Below are 19,553 nucleotides of genomic sequence, written 5' to 3'. Positions count from 1 at the left end.
CGCTTCACATTGAGAAAATCAGACCATAGATCAGCGTCGAGTTGCTCTGGTCTTGTTGATCAAACCGGGTCTGGCACCCGTACACGGAAGACGACATGCTGTCCTCACGTTCGGGGTAGCCGACTGCGACTTGAGACGGAAGAAGATAGTCGAAGCAGTCGCCCACTTACGAGGACGCGGTAGTTGAGGGGGGCAAACTTGTACGCGTAGTGGGAGGCAAATATCTTAGTCGGGGCAGGAAGTCGCGGCAGTTTGCCACCCGAATCGGCATCTACGACTGCCCCATCGGGCACCAACGCAACTCTACCCGGGCCACTTGGTTATTTTTACCGACACAACATACACAACTGTACACCGGACGAGTACTGCACTCGGGCAATACTTGCTCGCCCAGCACGAGTGTTGATCGTGTATTCTTCCACCATTAGGCTGTACGTCGGCTGAAGTATCTGCCCGAATGCAGCACCTGTGCCTCACTCTTGTGCTTGTACGTCTTAGACACTCCTCTGGCTCCCGCTTTTCATAACCGGCCTGGTAAGAGGCATGGAGGCTAGGTTTAATCAGCGTTCCTTCTAGATCTAAGATCACGTGCGCCGCTACACCTGCGAGTTTTGGATACCTTGCCTGAGCAGATGTTGTACTCGGCGTAGGAGTTACCGCAACTTTGGAAGATCGGCCGTCAACCTTCCCGATCTCTCTACCCTCCCGTGCGTGGAGCCACAACCCGATCAACCCAGCAGCACTCCCTGTTACCCGCCGCCGCAGTCCGTCCGCCGGGCTGTCAGTCAACCGCCAACGAAGCGATGATCACTTCCATTTGGTCTTGGATTTATCTTTAGACGGCGATCTTGCACCAACGCGTATCTATTATGTGCAAATCTTTTGCCCTTCTAGAAGCTTTCAATATTCGAGAACATGTTCTATGTATGGACTGATCCTTAACGGTAACACATCCATGTTGGTAGGCGATTAACTATTATATTACTACATCTGGTCTCAATTGTGCTGAATATATGTAACCGTAATGCTCCCTATGTCTTGACCGGTGAAAATGCAGACAGAAAAGAAAAGCAAGAGGTATCTTGATAAAGGGTCATTCCATGCATGCGCCGCCGTCTGAGGTTGTCCTCAGATGAACAAAAGAAAAGAAGTCATCGCGACACAGGACCCAACCATCGGGCGAAGGGACGCTGTCCCGAAACATCCTCGGAGAAAGGTGGCTCAGACGTGAGCGAGTCAAGCATTCCTCATACCACGTTGATGGCGGTGTCGTCCACGTTGCACCGCTAATGGGCGCCCAAGTGGTAATGGGGAAGTGATATGTCGCGGGTAAAAACATGGACGTGTAGTTGGAATAGCCGGAAAAAAACAAACATCAATGATGTCGCAAATCTTGGAAAACGTGCCAGCCACGTTGTAGCCATGTGTCCGGTGGAAAATCATCGCAAGCCACCACTTTGCAAGATCGACTGCCGGCTTCTAGAAATGGTGTGGAAGGAAAAGTATTCGTGTGGATGTGGTTCCGTGTTTGGTAGTGTCCGCGCTCCAACTTGCAATGCAGCCGCTTGCGAGGGCACGCGCGTTTCCATCGGGTCGGTGTCAAGTTCCAGGAATCCGAAGCGCCGGCCTACCGCTTAGGCATTGGCTCGCTTCTTGCGCATCTTGTATTCAGCCTTCGCTACGCGCATCAACAGCTCTTCGTCTTTGATGGGAATCCACGATGTCAACACCTTCATCGCATTCTCAAAGTCAGAGTCGAGCAATATCTCTCTTGTCGCATCAATGAGCGCAGCCGAGGTCGCGTGTAGCACATCCATGTCTCCACTAAACTTGGAGTTGGGCGAGTTGGAATGAGACTTGTCGCCCAGTAGCATAAACACGTCCCAGACGCGTAGCTGAGCTGGGAAAGGTAACGAATAGTTGAACAGGGTCAGATACCAGCGGGTACCGTACGCGGTGGAGGTAATGCCAAGATCAATCTATTGAACAGTTTGGTTAGCATGTATGCCAGGACGTCAGCCTCTTCAGTAGTAACTTACTAGCTTCTTCGCGACATCGTCGCCCTGCAGCCAGTTCTGCTCGAAGTCATCTAGAGCGTCCATGAGCCCCTCAAAACCGGCTTCATAAAGCCTCTCCATGCCTCGGAGCTGCCACAGCCGCACTAGCATGACGAAGGCTCTATCCTCCTCGTAATAGCAAAGAAGCGTTGCGGTAAGTGCCGCCATGCCTTGGACGTAGCCCGTCTCGGGGAGGTAAAGTGACATTGCGTGGAGCACGCGGAACAGTAGTCTCTGTCCTCCACGGTATCGCCGCCTGAACATGATATGTCTGTTGATTGTGCGCGGCACGTCTACATCGATCTGCACATCCTCTGCAGAACTTTCCAGTTGCAGCTCATAGAAACTTTCGATCAGCTCTTCCTCCGTCGGACTGTTCGCGTCGGCTTTGGCGCTGGCAGCGAGAAACGAATACCATGCAGTCGCCCTCCAGCGGTCCGGGATGCCCTTCCAGGTGCGAGATATAACTTTGGGGTCTTTGGTATCGAACTCGAATAGCATTCCCCCTTTATCTGCCCCCGCTTTGACAACCTTGGCCATCCTACGCCATTTCTCGTTACGCTCGATTTCCTTCGCTTTCATTGCCTGGGCAGCTCTTCCTCCTTCTTCCTGTTCCGCAACCTCAGCCAAACCCGGAGGCAGCTTGAGCATATCGCTCGCCTCGTCTCTTAGTCTGCGGTCGCGATTGTGAGGTAGCCTGTTCGTCGCATGTCGCAGGGGTTTGTGGTTGCTGTGCGTGTCTGACGTCCGACCCGAGAAGATTGATCTGGCGGGTCTAGAAGACTTGCCCGAAAGTCGCCGCTTGGGTGAGCCTGTACGCGGGTCTACAGAGCGTGCTCTTGATGCGCTCCGACCTAGGCGCCGCCGCCTGGGCTCCTCGGATAGCAGTTGTAGTGTTGTTGTGACTCTGTGCATGCGGGGTTCGTCGGGGCCGTCGGGGCCATCGCCGTTGGTTTTCGATTTGGTCTTTTTGGGTATGATGAAGCCATAGCGATCGACTTCTCCGCCCTCAAGATCCGCCCAGTCCTCGAGTCCACCGGCTGCCTCCGTAGGCTCTTTGACAATGACGCTTCCGTGCCGTGAGCTGATCAGCGAGCTTGTGTCCTCGTTGCCCTCTCCAAGCACCGACGAGCCGTTAGCCGGAGTGTTGGTAACGCCGCTGTTGCCCAAGTAGCTGTTCTGCACACTGCTCGTCTCTGCTTCAGGTGTATCCCAATTGGCAGCACTCTCATTGCCATGCATGTACATGCAGCGGACCTTGCGCGACATTGTCATCTCGTCGGTCGACAGTACCCGATGGCTGGCGGATCGAGTTCGCGTCGAGTAGCGTGAGGTGGATCGCGGTGAGAGGTGTGTCGCAGCGGGAGCGGGTGGTGAGGGGTCTGGTTTGGGTGACTCGTCGGGTTGCGCCTGCTCCTTTTGTCGCGGTGGTGTGCTCGGTGCAGGCGCGCCTTCCACAAGGAGGTCCATCTGTTTACTCCGCCTGTTTGCCTTTTTGCCGCCCAACATCATGCTGCCCCGCTTCGAAAAGGATATCTGCGCGTCCGAGGAGAGGTCGTCGAAGCTGCCAGTCGGGATGTACGTGTCAATACCCGAGAAGTTGGCGTCGTCTTCGCCCGTTGCGCCGGCGTCGAGTGACTGGCGCTGTGACGCCTGGCTCTTGGTGCCTGAGGCGCGTTCATCCTGCACAACAATAGCAGGCAGACTGGGGGTCTTGCGCAGGCTACTCGGTGAAGGTGGCTCGTTGCAAGTAGTGCCGTTTGGCGGTGCTAGGGCCGAGTCTCTGCGGTCGTCGTCTACACTCAGTAGCGTGCGCTTCAGGGAGAACGCGCGAGGGCCTGGCGAAGTGCGTGGCCGGCGAACACCACTGAGCCATGATCGAGACGCGGGGCCCTTGGTCGACGTGATGCTGTGCACATTGGACGGCACCAGCGACAGCGGATTCGAGGCCTCGGACGTCTCCACCGCGGCGTGGCCAGCGGGATTCACAGCCTCATCACTCATCATGTGAGGCGCAGGCTGGTCCTGGTCATAGAGTTGGTCCCCGGGGAGAATAGCGGCTTGCAAAGCGAAATGAAGGGGAAATGAAAGGGCTGGGGCGAGACAGCACCTTGCGACTGCGGTCCAGAGTGCAGCGACGAAGGTATTCCCGGGCTATGTTTGAGCAACGTAACAGCGTCAATGCTATGGCAGATGGTGCAATTGAAAAGCAAAGACGTATGCGACGACACTGAGATCAAAAAAGGACCCTGGCATGGCTCGACTTTTCTGGGGAAAAGGGGCGTCGCTATCGACTGGTCGTGGGTCGCATGCCTTCTCCAGACCTCTTGCCGACCGGAGATTGCCCAGCGCGCCCGGTGGGAGGGTGACGCCTGCTCACCTGGCCGGCCCGCAGCTGCCTCAACCACCACACTCTATGTTTCTTTGTTCCACTCACCGCATCGCGCCAGCGTATTGGACTGCTCTCCTCGTCGCTCCTGTAGACGCTTGACGCGTAGATAACCCTTTGGTCCCGTTTCAGCGCAAGATGCCCCGCGCTGAATCATGGAACCGTCTGAAAACCCCACAAAATCCAAAACCCGGCGACGATCGCTGTTCCACGCGTCAATAAACCTTCCGGTCATGGTTCCCAAGTGGATTGCGACTGACCAACCCAACGTCATTCTCCAGCTGGACTGACATCGTCTCAGTTGTCGTACGACTGAAGTTCAACTCGGGCAAGAGCCTCATCGATACAGAAAGAGCTGGCAGGAGAGCACGCTCCTTCCCCGAGTTGCACAGGCAATTACGCCATTCTCGTGCTTACCACGCCGACGAACGCGCAACGTGTAATCTCGTCCGACACGCCAAGGGTCGTCTCACCGCAGTGGCTTCAACAGGAAGGTGGCTTTGAGATTTGATATCTTCTATACTACAGTCCGAACCACCACAGGCTCAGTCAACGTACAAGTCTCACGGCATATCGCGCGTATTTGTACTTCAGCTTGGGCCCCGAGAGACGTACTCACGGCACTACACGGAAATTCGTGTTGCTACGCCAGCGCGACCTCCAGCTGAACCATCAGTTTGCGTCGTGAGGACGGAGTAGAGTCGCTTGACGAGACCGAGGGAGCGTCGTGGCCGTGGAGTGTGAATGAAGGTTCCTGCGCATGCACTTGTCAGCCTCCGAATATCTCTCGTATTACCCGGCGGTCTAGTGTCACAACTCTCAAACTGCTTTTCATGTGTACTCTCGGGACGTCATACGATTCGATGAGGACTCGGCGAGAAGATCAATCCCAAACCATGCCCGACGGTAAGATATAACACTTACCTCTTGAACCAGATGAGATGTCCGCAGGGTGCGTCCAATCTTTGTTACATGTTCAGCTTATATTGGCATCTCGTCAAACTATGCGTGTCTTCCCCAGGATCATTACTTTTCACACCCTCCATCCGCGTCAACAATCGTAGACACAGTAACTCGTTCTTTCGACTCCCGTACAAAATTCCCTTGATCCCTCCTATCTTCTTATTTCACTCGCCACTGTCCAGCATACATTCGTGGCTGCGAGCTTGACTTCATGGTTTAATGGGCCATGGTCAGTCTGTATGCCCTCAGTCGGACCACTGACGGCCTCTGCGTAGTCGCGCGTACGTCCCGCGGGATTGAAGGCTGACTCAAACACAAGACATTGCGTTCTCATGATGTAAACAATACGTGATCCCGGGTAATCGCAATCCTCATAGACGGATCTGCGTCGGCCGCAGCAACGGGGTCTCAGTGCGAGCACACCTTGCTCAACCCCAACCAACCAACTCCGTTAATTTGCCCAGATATGCTAAACGACCAACCGGCTGTGTAAAGAAGCCCCACTTTACCTATGAACCGCGGGGCATACATCTAGCTACCCCTCATCGCTTTTATACCCGTCACGAATCAGTCATGGTGATTCTATGTTGACCTGTGGGGAACCTGCAAAAACCAGTACGCAATTGGCACAGAATATGTACCTATACAGAGAGTGCTGGCTTAAGGGTTCATAAAGACGAATTTTCCCGTCAGACGTGTCTAGGTAGGTCATCCGTCATGGCATCTTCTCTGGATCTGATCAACCAAGCTCCCAGTGTATGTAATCACGAATAACTGAGAATAACATGCGACTGACAGTCAAAACCAGGGAACCAAGCTATGGGTACATCACTCCACAGGCCCCATTCCAACTACGCCATCCTAACATTACACACATCAGGTCTTGAACCTGGGCACATTAGAATGTGACGACGGGTGGTTTATCCGAGCAGCAAACGCGTCCTCATCGTCAAACCCAAACCCGACCAACAAACGCCGTAAACTGGTCATGCTTGGCATCCTTATCCAGCACCCAACCGAGGGCCTCATCCTCTACGAGACCGGCGCGGGGGAAAACTACCCCGAAGACGTCGGTCCACCAATCCAAGACATCTTCACCCGAATCGATCACGACGCGTCTAAGAATCTAGACGCGCAAATTGCCTTGACCGGCCACAGCATCAATGATGTGAAGATGGTTATAATAGGCCACCTTCATCTCGATCACTCTGGTGGCTTAGAACATTTCCAAGGAAGAGACGTACCCGTCTACGTCCACGAACTCGAAATCAAACACGCCTTTTACAGCGTCGCCACCAAGACAGATCTAGGGGTCTACCTTCCCCACTACCTCACCTTCGACATAAACTGGGTCCCCTTCCACGGGTCGTACTACGAGATCGCCCCTGGAATCAATCTACATCATGCACCTGGACACACCCCCGGACTGACCATCATGCAGGTGAATTTGAAAGAGAGTGGGACGTGGATCTTTACGAGTGATCAGTATCATGTCAAGGAGAATTATGCGGATGGCGTGCCGCAGGGGTGGTTGGCGAGAGATCACGATGCGTGGGTCAGGAGTCATCAGATGATTAAGGGGTTGCAGAAGAGGACGCATGCGAAGGTCGTGCTGGGGCATTGTTGGGATACGATTAGGGAGTTGGATGTCGAGTTTGCGCCTAGGGCTTATGAGTGAGTAGTGCGCAAGAGAAGCCACGGTGTGTTTAAGTTGGCTTGGGAAATGAGACAGATGTAGAGGTACGAATCTGGTGTTGGATCTGGCAAGGGAATAGAATGGGAAAGCGCGATGTCGATCGATGTAGGAATGAGGATGGCGCATACATAGTGTGGTGAAACTGGTGCGATGCCACTCAGGCATTGCGTGTGAAGAATTCATGCAACGAGAGGGTGTGGCTGGGATAACTACGAAAGGTAGCACAAAAACGAGTGGAATAAAAACGACAAGCAGCATCCGCTATTTCTATTCTGCGCATTGCATCACATTTCTGCGGGCATTGGGAGGCCTCGTGCGCGATTCCTCTTTTTGGGTTTAGCGTGCGGCTTTTCCGGCTCTTCATCATGTTCTTATCCGAGCTCTTAACTTCTGACTCCACTTCCTGAACCTGAGCAAGGAGCCAAGAACGACGAACCGCGAAGCTTCAGCCATGAACGAGAACAATCCTCCTCGAACGGCTTCTGCCGACGTGGAGCCGAAGCATGCATCGACTGCCAGATGGACACCCGCCAACGGCATCGAAGCAGTCACGACTGTGACCCCGGCAAGCGCAAGTTCGGATGAACCGAGATCACCACCTGCAAAGAGAAGGAGAGAGGAGCGTGAGAGGAGTAGGGTCAGTAGAGCTTGCGACCGATGTAAGAAGTGAGCTTGTGGAAATTTGGGCGCACATGCGGTGCTGCATAGATTCTATGGATGCGCTAACGCTCAGAGCAGGAAAAAGGTTAGATGTACCGGAAGATGCCCTTGTGCGCTCTGTCTGCGATCTGGGTTGCCGTGCGAGTTTACTGCGTCGTATACTCGAGGAAGACTGCCTTCTGTCATTGTCGACGATCCCGCGATAGCCTCAGATGCACTAGCCTCAAGACGGAAAGAGAGCTTAGCCTCTGGGACGTCTGCGAAAGAAGAGACTGCGATATCGACAACACAGTTCCCACGCATCTATCCTAGTCCTCTGACTCCTATCGACCCGCAGAGTTATTCGAATCCTGAAAACTCCGAATCAAACGCTCTAGGCATGGCTACAGACCAGATCAATCGCCCTTCCTCGCGAGATTCTCCGGTACCTCAGGGAGCCCAACGAGATCAAGAAGGTCACTATGTTGGCTCCTCGAGCGCAGCGTCTTTTCTCATCCGTATTCAGAAGCGTCTGCACACGAATTCCTCCTTGTCGCATGACTCTACCATCTTCACCTTTGGCGACGCTCCCCTCCCTGAGTTTGATCTTTCCATCTTCGTCCCACCACCAAAGCCTGATGCGCAGAGGCTTGTGGAGCGATACTTCGACTATGCAGCACCGACTCATCGCTTTCTTCATCGACCAACGATTGAACAGCTTGTCGAGGAGTTCTATGACACCCAAGGCGAGATGAGAAGTAAAGAAGATGGCAAAGCAAAAGTCGCACTGCTGATGGTGGTGTTTGCGCAAGCTCAAGCGTATATGCCACTCGGCAGTACGGTGCAGACTAGCAGGTTTGTTGACGCTGCCGCTGTTGTAGGCTCTGCTAATGTCGAATAGCGCTCGATACTTCCGCGCAGCCGAAGCGCAACTATTGCAAGAACGCGGCGCCGTAAGACTAGCGAGCGTTCAGGCACGACTGCTGCAATGTTTCTACCTCCTGACACAATCCCGTATCAACCACTGCTGGAGTCTCTTCGGCGAACTCTCGCATCTCGCCTTCGCTATCGGCTTGAATCGTGGAAGGAAATGCGATCCTTCGACCAAGGTGGACTATGTGGAGATCGAGAGCCGAAGACGCCTATTTTGGGTGGCATACTCACTAGACAAGTACCTCGCCGCTGCTCTAGGTCGTCCACGGACTTTCAAAGACGAGGATATCGATCAAGTAAGTGTATCTGGCGTCATCAAAGTTGGGGATCACTAACACAATGGGTCCAGGAGCTTCCTACCATCGTCAACGACAACGATCTCCAACCGAACTACATCAACCTACCCTCGCGGCTTACTTATTCCTTAATGACAGCCCCTGTCGAGCACATTAAGTTGACACGCATCGTGTCTCTCGTGCTACGAGACCTTTACTCAATTCGCCCGCCCAGTCTGGCCTTGCGCATCGAGCTGTCGTCGAAATATACATCAGAACTGCACGCGTGGAAGAATTCCCTGTCAGGATTCCTCTCCGGTTCGACCTCGATAGACCGCATCGACAACCAGCTGCTCATACCGGTCTACCAGCGTCAGCGTTCGGTGCTCAATCTGGCGTATCACCATGCGCTGTTGCTTATCCATCGACCCTTCTTACTCCGAGACTTCGCGAGTCTGACCCATATGGGCACCCATCCTAACTGGAGCGCCGGACTTAGCACAACGTATGACGCATCGGCGAACATCACCGCATGCCTAGAGGCCGCCATGTCAATTGTACGCTCGGTAGACGACGTTTTCAAGGCGTCGAACCTCTTCCGCTCTTTCTGGTTCACCCAGTACTACGCCTTCTGTGCGGTGGTAGTGCTATACATCCATCGCATTCAGCAGGGCCTGGGCGTGAAGACCAAAGTAGAATGCGAGGGATATTTCGAGGCTGGTGTCAAATGTCAAAGACAACTGGAGACAGTCAGTGATACTGACTGCCTTGCGCACCGTTACTGTGTTGTACTGGAAGAGCTCAGGACTGAGGCAGTACGCCAGTCAGGCAGACTATCGACGCCAGTAGCCGACAATACCAGCTTCCAGGACACATCGCTCCTCTCGTTACCAATGTCGACGCCAAACCCCGATTCCGTCGCGCCTGCGGCGCATCTTCCACCCTTGATGTACAGCAGCAACAACAGTAACATCGACATCTCCGATAGCGCAGCGGTATTCAACAACACTAATAACAACGCGACCAATCCAACGTTCTCGTTCGATCTACTCGACTGGTCCGACTTCGCTAGCTGGGGACAGTTCGAGGGTCTCGTGACGGCCGGTAACGGCTCTTTCGATCCGGTAACGCAGAGCGAGAATGACTTCTGGTTTGGGTCTTGAGCGGGCAACAAGAAAAAAGCCGAACAGGCCTACAGCCTACATCAACATGGCAGAATACAAGATATGTGACCTAGCGTTGATTTAGGCTCTAGACCTGCCCAGGTGTTCAGCCTGGAACGACGCTCATACAAAGAGTAAAAGCATAATGATAATTGTCTTCATTCAATCGTGTAAGAAACGCCATGATGCGTCCAGTGGGTATCTCGAAAAGGAAAACAGGCTCTACTATGCATACCCATGACCGTAAAACCATCTCAACATGCCGAAGTCGTCATACAAGATGGTTCGATTGAAGTGATTGTACTATTTCTTGAAGCTTTTATAACAAAACTTCAAGAGAAAATACAATCACTCCAATCAAACCATCTTGTATCAGGTACTGCTTAACGCCTCAAAATTCTCTGCCACCTTGACCTAAACGGCTGATCTGGCTGCTGCACGGCCGTATCCACCGGACCCGCAGCCACAGTACCATTCGCATCCTCAGTCTGCTCCCCTGTCTGCGGCGCGCGATCCTGCAACTCCACCGCCGGCTGAGCCTGCGCTTGAGTCTGCGCTTCAGCCTGAGCATTCGTCCTCGCCTCAACAGCCTGCTGTCTCCTGATCCCACTCCCATGCAAGAAGTACTGCCAATTACTCATAGGCAGCGGCGCCGGTGTCTGATTCGCAGTCCCCGCTTCCAACGCCGCAGGCGTCGCATCGCCGCCTAGCGCGATCCTCTCTTCCTCGTCGTGCTGATCGAGTGCTTCTTTGCTCATGTACATGGAGCGGCATATCGGACAGCTGGTCTTGCGGAGGACGAACCACGAGACGAGACAGTCGGCGTGGAATTCGTGGCTGCAGACGAGGAGCTTGAGGATGGTTTCGGAGTCGGGAGTGGTGGCGGTGGGTGTTTGGTCGGCGGGATCGGACGATGATGGTCGTGGTGCTGAGGGGTCTGTGGATTGGGGGAGCGAGGCGGGTAGGGCCGCGGCATCGGTTATGGGCGTTTCTGGGGAGAGTTTGGCGGGCTCGGGAGGGGCGGGGGCATGGAGGGTTGAGAGACATATCGCGCTGAGAAGGATGTAAGTTGAGAGTTGGGATGGGTACGGTGGATCTTCTAGACTTACCATTCTCTTTCGAGCACCGAGCGTGTCTCTACTGCCCCAAGCGCTCCCTCATTGTCGTCGTCCGCGCCATCACGATGTTGCGATGATGAGGATCCAGTAAGACTGACAACCTCGGTGACTTCATTCAACTTCTCCCTCGCTTCCGCGCGCCTGAGCGCAGGCTTCTTTGCCTTTGGCAGTGGGCGGCGCACCGGAACAGGAACAGCCTGTCTTTTTCTCCGAATGCAGAATATACACAAACTATATCAATGACAATTAGCCCAATTCTTTCGCCAGCCATCCCAGTCTCAAGAACCCCATCCATTTCAAGAGTCCAAGTAGAATTCCGAACAAAACTTACAAAGGCGCCACAATAGCAACAACGAACACGGGAATCAAAAAACTAAACGCCGTAGGCGTCATCCCAGACTGGCCAACGGTATCGCGCCATTCGCGCGCTTCCAGACTGCGAACAAAACCGTGGCTCGAAACCGCAGGCATTGTTGTTTCCAAACTTTCGAAAATGCGGAATGCAGCGTTGGCTTGGTTCGACTGACGTGTGTGGGGGAAACGCAGCTCAAGCTTGGTAGCTGGGGGGGAAGGGATGCGTCTCGACCTCGACACTTTTGGTGCGGGGAAAGGCCAAACGTAGGCGTGGTAGGATCTGCGATGACGGGGGAACGACGGAAGAACAGCGCGGGTATACCGGCAAAACCAGCGAGGACGATTGCGCGTACAAATCGCACGTCCTTGCGTCTATCGTATGCGTCCGTCCGTGTCGTGATTTCGATGTAATGAATGATGTTTCCGCGGCCGTACAGAAGGTTTCAAGCTCACGACAAACAAGATGTGCGTAGCGCTCACTTCTTAACACTTGTTAGCAACCCCCATCTTACCCCGGAGGCCCACTTACCCGAGCGCTGTCGCGCTTCCTATGACACCTGCACCCACGCGCTCAGCCTCCACAGCCACGTCTTTTTTCGCCACTTCTTGATTACGCTCAAGGAAGCTTGGCTCGGCGTTCTAGATGCGTGATGGGGACGGCTGAAAAACGCCGAGCTGCAGCTTATCCATCCTTATCACGGTCCGATAGACTTGTAGGATGTTGCATGTGTGTAAACTGGTCGGGTTGGTTGGGCTGAACGCTTCCACGGCTGGTTTGCAGCGTCAGCGGTACCGGGGTTGGTAGCGAACGATGATGCAGAGCGCAGACACAAGGACAGCGGGAAACGGGAAAAAGCAAGATCAAGCAATAAAGCCTATCGTTCCCAACATCGCTGTTCGCACAGTTCTCTCATCTCCAACAGAGCTCTAGCCTGCACTTCCCCATTGTCATTACCCAGCCAGCGCCCGCCTCACGATCCCCCAGCCCGCTCATCGGCACAACCTTTTTTCGGCCTGCTCAGGCCATTTCCAAGACTACTGTAGTGACTGCATCCCTGGGCTGACGTACTCCACCAACGCGCTAAATCCTTGGTGCGGTCTGGGCGCCGAGGCAGGACGCACTGTCTCGGTCTTGGTGTGAGTGGAGCGGAAAGGTTTGGCATGCCATGGCGGAGTGGGCAGACTGTGGGGATATTGTGGGTCGGGCGGGCTGCGTGTTGCGCAAGCCTCCGAACAGACTTTGAGGGAAGGACGCCTGAAGACTGTGCGGGACTCGTGTCGAGGTGGACTTGTGTTTGCGCTCGTCTCGTGATGGTCTGACTGCAATTCCTTTGGATTAGAGTTTGGGTGGTGTGGATGTGGAGGTAGACTCGCGTCGAGGTGCATGTTGGGTGCTGCTGCCATGGCGATACCATGAAGCTCGAATTGAATGTCAGTATCAAATGCAGGCAGATGTGAAAATGTAGATATGGATGGTAAAAATTCGTTGTTCAGTTCGTTGTGGTATCTAGATTACTATGTACATGCTGTATGACTATAACAGCCTTTTCATCGCAGCCAAGATGGCAAGAGGTATTGCGATCGCGGGCTATGCAAGCAACTTCAAACGCCTTATCCAGGACTAAGCCTGGCCCTAAACATTAAGAGCTCTCAAAGAGATTGCTCGAAAGAAATCATGCTTCTTCGTGTCATTTCTTTGCTCATGCACCTGCACCTGACTTCTTCTCGCCATCCTCACCGTCAGTGCTGATAGCCGTGCTGAGGTATCGTTCGAACACGCGCGACTCCAAATCGACGGAGCCCCTTCTGGCAACGCCATTCTTAGCATCGCGCTTCCTGAAGTACACGCGCTTGCCCCACTTCCACGACTCAATGCCGAGGAAGAACAGGAATGTAGCGACGAATACAATTCCCCATTCCCAGCTGATACCCTTGTGCCTGAAGACGGTGTCGTTGATGACAGGAATATACAGAACGGGGAAGATGGTGACAAAAGCGAAGATGATGGAGAAGAACAGGAACTTGTTGCGCCAGACGTCAATGGCCCATTGCGTGAAGTACTTGTTGGAGTTGGGCTGCATCATGAAGAATGAACGGCGCATGTCCAACATTTGCCATGCCAGGAAGACGGAGAACCAAGTAAGGCAGGCAAAGGTGGTCGCACGAGCGCGGAAGACGGTGTCGCAAGTGTCGTTGAACGATTCATTGCAGCCGTTTCCGAGGTTGCCATCACCGAAGCCAAACATGACCAGGGAGAACGCGCCGAGACAGAGGGCGGCAATCCAGAGACCGTAAACGAACATGTCGAGAATGACCTCGATGGTGAAGACACCGCGCTTGAGCTGCAATTTGTTAGCATGTGTCCAAAGAGACGATCAAACAGGAGTGAACTTACATTTTGAGGCGGGCGAGTGAGGATGTCTGGTGCGGCGACCTCGAAACCGAGACCCATGTCGGGGAGAGAGGAGGTAATCATGATGATCCACATGACTTCGACAGGAGACACTGGGAAGACCGAGAGTCCACTCTCATCCTTGAATGCGAGACCAATGAGCAGAACGCATGCTTGCGCGATGTTTTGGGCAAGCAAATGGAGAATGAACTTTTGGATATTGTCGAACATGCGGCGACCCTCCTCGATAGCGTTCAGGATAGAGGCGAAGTTGTCATCAGTCAAAACAATGTCGGAAGCGTCCTTGGCAACATCAGATCCAGTTCCCATACCAATACCGACATCTGAGCGCTTAAGGGACGGGGAGTCGTTCACACCGTCACCAGTCATACCAGTGAAGGCCTTGCGTCGGTGAAGGGCGTCGATCATGCGGACCTTGGTGTTCGGGGCGCATCGAGCAATGACAAGAGGAAGTAGGGGAAGAGCGTCGATTTCGTCGTCGGAGAGCTTGTCGAACTGCGATGCAGTCATGACCATGGCATCGGCGGTTTCCTTGGGAAGAGTGTTCATGTTTGATGGCACAATACCGACTTCAATGGCGATTGCGCGAGCGGTACCAGGGTGATCACCAGTGAGCATGTGGACTTCGATACCAGCCTTCTGGCACTGGCGAACGGAGCCGGCAGTCTCGGGGCGGGGTGGGTCGTACAGTCCAACAAGGCCGCGGAAGATCAAACCATTCTCGATGCTCTCGCGGTCAAGGTCCTGACCCTTCTCAGGTGATGGGCCATCGTACTCCTTACTTGCGAGCGCCAAAACACGCAGACCCATGGAAGCCAAGGACTCCATGTTAGCCAAGATCTCTTCGCGGTAGTCGTCGTCAAGGTCAACACCAGATTCGCTCTCATCGTTGAATACGCGAGTGCAGGAGTAAATGACACGCTCGACAGCACCCTTGGTGAATACGTATTTCTTAGAACTGGCGGTTTCCTCAAAGATAACGGACATCTTCTTGACATCGGAGTCGAAGGGGAACTCGGCGAGCTGCTTCCAGGCAGGTGTATCACCACCGGTGTGTTCGAGACGGTTCCACTTGAAGCGAGAGGCAAAGACTTGGATAGCGATCTCAGTTGGGTCACCTCGTGCGTTCCATTGACCTTCGTCAGTCTGATGAACATGGGCCAAGTTGGCGAGCGAAGCAACCTTGAGGTAGTCGACCAGGTGCTCGTTGTCCTGTAGAAGCTCCTCCCATGTCTCTGTCTTCTCGTCAACATCAGGGTCGATGTGGCGTGGCTGTTTGGGGTTGAACATCAGGGCGCCAACAGTGGGGTTGTGTGGCTCGTCGGACTGGCCAACGGAGTATGTGCCCTTAGCAGGGATCCATGCCTTCTTTGCAACCATCTTTCCTTGTGTGAGAGTACCAGTCTTGTCGGAGCAAATATCAGTGACACCACCAAGAGCCTCGAGCGACTTCAGGTTGCGAACAATGACGTGACGTTGCACCATGCGCTTTGTGCCGGCGGCCATTGTGATGGTCAAGACGACGGTAAGGGAGGCGGGAATCATACTGAGACCAGTGGCTACGGCGTAGATGATGACCTCGCTGTTGTTGGAGAAGCTGTTGGCGGCCAAAACGATGATTGCGCAGACGACGGCGACACCGAAAAGGAGGATGGCGAGACGAGCGAGCTTCTTCTGCAGGGGAGTACCGACGTTGACACCAAGGAAGTGGCCGACGGCATCGGCAGCAGTCAAAGACCATGCCTGGGCGTAGCGATGAGGTTTGGCTTTGCCATCAGGCTTGCGCTTGACTTCGCGGACGCGGGAACCCTTCTGTCGAAGAGACATGGCGATGGAACCGATCTCAGTGTACATTCCAGTAGCAAAGACGACACCACGGGCGCGTCCCTTGGTAACGGTCGAGGAGCTGTAGGCGACATTGAGGCGGTCACCAGGGCCGGTGTCCTCGTCGAAAACGGCATCGCCATCTTTGTTGACTGGGAGGGATTCGCCAGTAAGTAGAGCCTCGTCGGTTTCAAAGTTTAGGGCTTCGATGATACTGGATGCGAGTCAGTGACGTACAAACTAGTTTAGCGCAATTCAACGTACCGGATGTCAGCAGGGACAGTGTCACCTGTCTTTAGCTCAATCAAATCACCGGGAACAACCTCAATGGTTGGCACAGTAACAGTCTTTCCGTCTCGTGCAGCGGTAGCTGTTGGCGAGGAGAGTGATCGGAGCGAGTCCATTGTCTTTTCGGCATTGAACTCTTGGACGAAACCGATGATAACGTTGAGCAGAATGATGGCGGTTACTACACCACCCTCAATCCACGATTGAATAGCGAAGGACACAGCCATTGCAGCGATCAAGATCTGGGATTTGTTAGGATTGTTACATTGTGTGCTCATTGAGGTAACATACCAATGTCATTGCGTTGGCGACCTGCCTTAGCAGAATCTTGCCTGGTGATACACCTCCATCGTCGCCCAGATCGTTGTTGCCGTACTTCTCATGTCTCGACTTTGCTTCCGCAGTAGTCAGACCGTCTTCGTCGTTACACTTGATCTCGGCGACGACGTCCTTCCATGGGAGGGCATGTGCGGGTTTGGAGAGAGGCTCGTTAGCCTGGCCGGACTTGTGGCCCTCGAGAGACGGTGCCTTCTTGCCCATAGTGAGTGATTTCTGGTGCTAAGAAGTGAATGGGATGCAGACAAAAGATCTAGATCCGGGGACATGGCAGACTTTAAACAAGCAAGTTGGCATGCGGGTGCACACACCATGAGAGCAGCCAAGAACCGTGCGATATCGAGAGCTTGGCGTGATGGTGACTATCTTGGGACCGGTGCAGGGAACGTCATCGTCGGTAACGGTCGGCACTCGTCAACAAAGAGATGCATGCATGTCCGCAAACGTTTGGTTGTCAGCCCTCTGGATATAATCGATGGCACCTCTGACCCTGCCTGCCTTTTACCACACTGCACAACAGCATCATCGAGTAACGTTGAGACGATTGAGCGGCAGATGCCATCCCAAAGTGCTGTAAGTACTGCCGGGCATGACGACAGCGGGGTTGGTAACACCCGTTCACCAGCACTGCGAGCGGGGATGAGTGAAAAGAGGTGGCGAGCTGTTCGGTCCCAGCCAAGCATCCCGCTCGCCTACGATCCGCCTAGCCGTGCTAATTTCTCGGCGCAGGCGTAATTGTGCCGACTTCCGTACCGAAGCCACAACACCAACGTCATTTTGCGCCAGATTCCAAGCACGCTGCCATCGACTACAGATGCTCAAGCCACTTACCTTCACGCACACCCTTGCGCCAAGCCTCGATTCTCTCGTATCGCTCCAGGCGCCCAACACCTTTCCGAGCGTCCTCCGTGGAACCTGCTGAGGTCGTCACGCCGCATGCTAACGGCGAAGCTTAACACCAACATGACAAGGCGTATTTCGCCTGGATATCCCCACTGAGACGGGCCCAAGCCAGCCTCTTGTCGCTCTTATCTGTCACCGGTGGCTTGACTGCAGCGCCGAGCTTTCCGTCGCGGGTCACGAGACTCAACAATCATTCCTGCAACAAGCACCAAGGTCCGCTTACTCCACACCTTCCATCTTGATTACGGAAGGTTCTAGTCGCAAGCTAGATCGGTCGTAATACTTGCGTCTATAACGTGCTCAGTTGCTTTGTCATGGTATCACAAAGGCAGAATCCGGTACACTGTGAGCATAATAACTTCAATTGCCGTCATGGGGATATCATATATGAGGGAAAATTTGCATCCATTTGACAGCCGTAATGGCCTCAACTCAACTACATGCGCATAAAAGTGGGCTTACCCCACTTCTACCACGATTCAGACAAGCACGCAAGAGATGGGTCTCTTGGAATATCCCACGCCTTGGCATGCCTCACGCCATTTCCCTGCCGCGGTCTAGTCTAAGCATCCCAGTCCTCCGAGCACCCATCGGAGAACCAAATTTTGTCGCTTGTATGTCTGTCTAACATTTCAACGGTGATGCGCTCTTTCACAGCGCGATCGAGGCTCGTTACTACCTCATCTCCTTCAGCTGTAAGCGAGAAGCCGCCGGTGAGATGCTCAGCTACATTGTCGGTGGTGTACCTGCCGGGTTGGTATATATTGTTGAAACGGGTCTGGTATTGAGAAAGTCTGGCGAATCGAACACTTGTTAGGCAAGGAGACATCGTCAACTGCTTGAAGATCGTAAACCAGGTTGCATCTTTTAGCTCGACGAGTCCCGGTTTCAGCTTTCGTCCATTGACCTCTTGAACCACTCCATCCTCGTCGGAATCAGAATCTTCGACATCCGCAAAGTCGGAGGGCTCAAACGCATCTTCGTCGGAAAACCAACCATACAGATTCGCGCCACAAAGGTGAAGGCTCTGCAGGGTTTTTCGGTGCTTGAACAGAACCCTCTTGAAAAGAGGGGATGCTATCGGACTACTACGGATGTCGAGGTGCGTGAGAGTAGGGAACTGGGTCCATCGAAGGAAGGTGGGCACATTCTCGCTACACAACGTAAGCGACCTGAGATTACCGCTGACGGACTGCAGCAACGCTATGATCCACCACTTCTCAAAGATTTCGAATGTCCGGATGAACTTCAAGCGTGTAACACGGTGCTGAACGCATGTCCAATCGGAGCTCGAGATATCGAACGGTTGTTTCTCGTAACGCAATACCATCGTATTCAATGCGACTTCCAGAGTCCAGTCTTTGCGATCTTCGATACCTCGCAGCGCCGAGAGCACTTTGGCGATGTGGCCATGTAGCTTACCGCGGCAGGAGTCTCCTTCGTTGCGAAGTGCCCATTGAGGGCTAGCCCAATGTCCGTAGGCTCCCCAGCCCATTTCGCGAAGGACGCGCTTCGAGCCCCAAGCCTCAGTCCAGGCAGCAGCATCATAGTCTTTCTTTGGGTAAGAGTCTTTCGGGTAAGAGTCAATGCGTACATGCTTCAAGTTCGGGAAACCTCGCAGTGCCGACTTCAACATCTCCACTGCTTCGTCGCTGGCATCGAACTCTTCCTGCTCTTTAACAAGCTTTTCGTGCTTTGGCCCATACGTCCTGGGCCAGTCTTCCTCCTGGTCTCTAGATCTACAATTCTTTAGCTTCCAAAAAGCCATGTATCCGTTCACGTGCTCAGGTCCGATAGCCACTTCCTCAACGTAATTTCTGAAAACAGGATCGGTGGAGATGCTCAGAAGGCATTGGAGACTGGCGCGGGACAGCATATGTTTTCGCGTAGAGAAACAGCGTTTTGTCCAACCGTCATATGACGTTTCTCTTATGCGCCGGCTCGTAGAGCGGAGATTGCACAGGTCGTCGCCAGAAAGAATGGCCTTACCTTTGGCGTCTGTGCTTTGCGTTACTAATGTCATGAGCTCGACGGGTAGCGCTTCTAGGCCTGGGTTTGAAGACGTCGTAGCTGCTGTGGATATATCGAGGGTCTTGAGCTCCTCGGAAAGAGCCTCTGGATCTTGCTGTGGAGACGCCATAGCCGTGGATTTACTGGAATACGTTGGTGGGTATGGATGGGTTGCGTCAAAGTCGTGACTGT

General features: G+C 53.7%; 6 protein-coding genes across 6 annotated transcripts; 2 read left to right on the top strand and 4 right to left on the bottom strand.

Annotated features, from left to right (window-relative positions):
• Positions 1-1,634: 1,634 nt before the first annotated feature.
• J4E87_000376 (uncharacterized protein) lies at positions 1,635-4,064 on the bottom strand (the record flags this gene model as incomplete). The annotated part of the gene is made up of 2 exons (XM_049372034.1): positions 1,635-1,979; positions 2,040-4,064. 2 exons carry the CDS (start codon positions 4,062-4,064, stop codon positions 1,635-1,637), a joined length of 2,370 nt encoding a protein of 789 aa, XP_049238168.1.
• Positions 4,065-6,126: 2,062 nt separating this feature from the next.
• On the top strand, positions 6,127-7,087 carry J4E87_000375 (uncharacterized protein; the record flags this gene model as incomplete). The annotated part of the gene is made up of 3 exons (XM_049372033.1): positions 6,127-6,165; positions 6,218-6,232; positions 6,290-7,087. 3 exons carry the CDS (start codon positions 6,127-6,129, stop codon positions 7,085-7,087), a joined length of 852 nt encoding a protein of 283 aa, XP_049238167.1.
• Positions 7,088-7,556: 469 nt separating this feature from the next.
• Positions 7,557-10,115, top strand: J4E87_000374 (uncharacterized protein; the record flags this gene model as incomplete). Its single annotated transcript, XM_049372032.1, has 4 exons — positions 7,557-7,746; positions 7,933-8,599; positions 8,646-8,973; positions 9,027-10,115. The coding sequence occupies 4 exons, from the start codon at positions 7,557-7,559 to the stop codon at positions 10,113-10,115; spliced, it is 2,274 nt and encodes a 757-aa protein (XP_049238166.1).
• Positions 10,116-10,498: 383 nt separating this feature from the next.
• Positions 10,499-11,528, bottom strand: J4E87_000373 (uncharacterized protein; the record flags this gene model as incomplete). Its single annotated transcript, XM_049372031.1, has 3 exons — positions 10,499-11,168; positions 11,225-11,430; positions 11,520-11,528. The coding sequence occupies 3 exons, from the start codon at positions 11,526-11,528 to the stop codon at positions 10,499-10,501; spliced, it is 885 nt and encodes a 294-aa protein (XP_049238165.1).
• A 1,759-nt stretch (positions 11,529-13,287) lies between these two features.
• On the bottom strand, positions 13,288-16,652 carry J4E87_000372 (uncharacterized protein; the record flags this gene model as incomplete). Its single annotated transcript, XM_049372030.1, has 4 exons — positions 13,288-13,929; positions 13,983-16,038; positions 16,089-16,354; positions 16,404-16,652. 4 exons carry the CDS (start codon positions 16,650-16,652, stop codon positions 13,288-13,290), a joined length of 3,213 nt encoding a protein of 1,070 aa, XP_049238164.1.
• A 1,261-nt stretch (positions 16,653-17,913) lies between these two features.
• On the bottom strand, positions 17,914-19,491 carry J4E87_000371 (uncharacterized protein; the record flags this gene model as incomplete). The annotated part of the gene is made up of 1 exon (XM_049372029.1): positions 17,914-19,491. The coding sequence occupies one exon, from the start codon at positions 19,489-19,491 to the stop codon at positions 17,914-17,916; it is 1,578 nt and encodes a 525-aa protein (XP_049238163.1).
• Positions 19,492-19,553: the final 62 nt, after the last annotated feature.

Source organism: Alternaria ethzedia (genome assembly GCF_023757985.1).
Source record: "Alternaria ethzedia strain BMP 0044 chromosome Unknown scaffold_1, whole genome shotgun sequence".
NCBI lineage: Eukaryota > Fungi > Ascomycota > Dothideomycetes > Pleosporales > Pleosporaceae > Alternaria > Alternaria ethzedia.
This window is presented reverse-complemented; position numbering and strand designations above follow the sequence as displayed.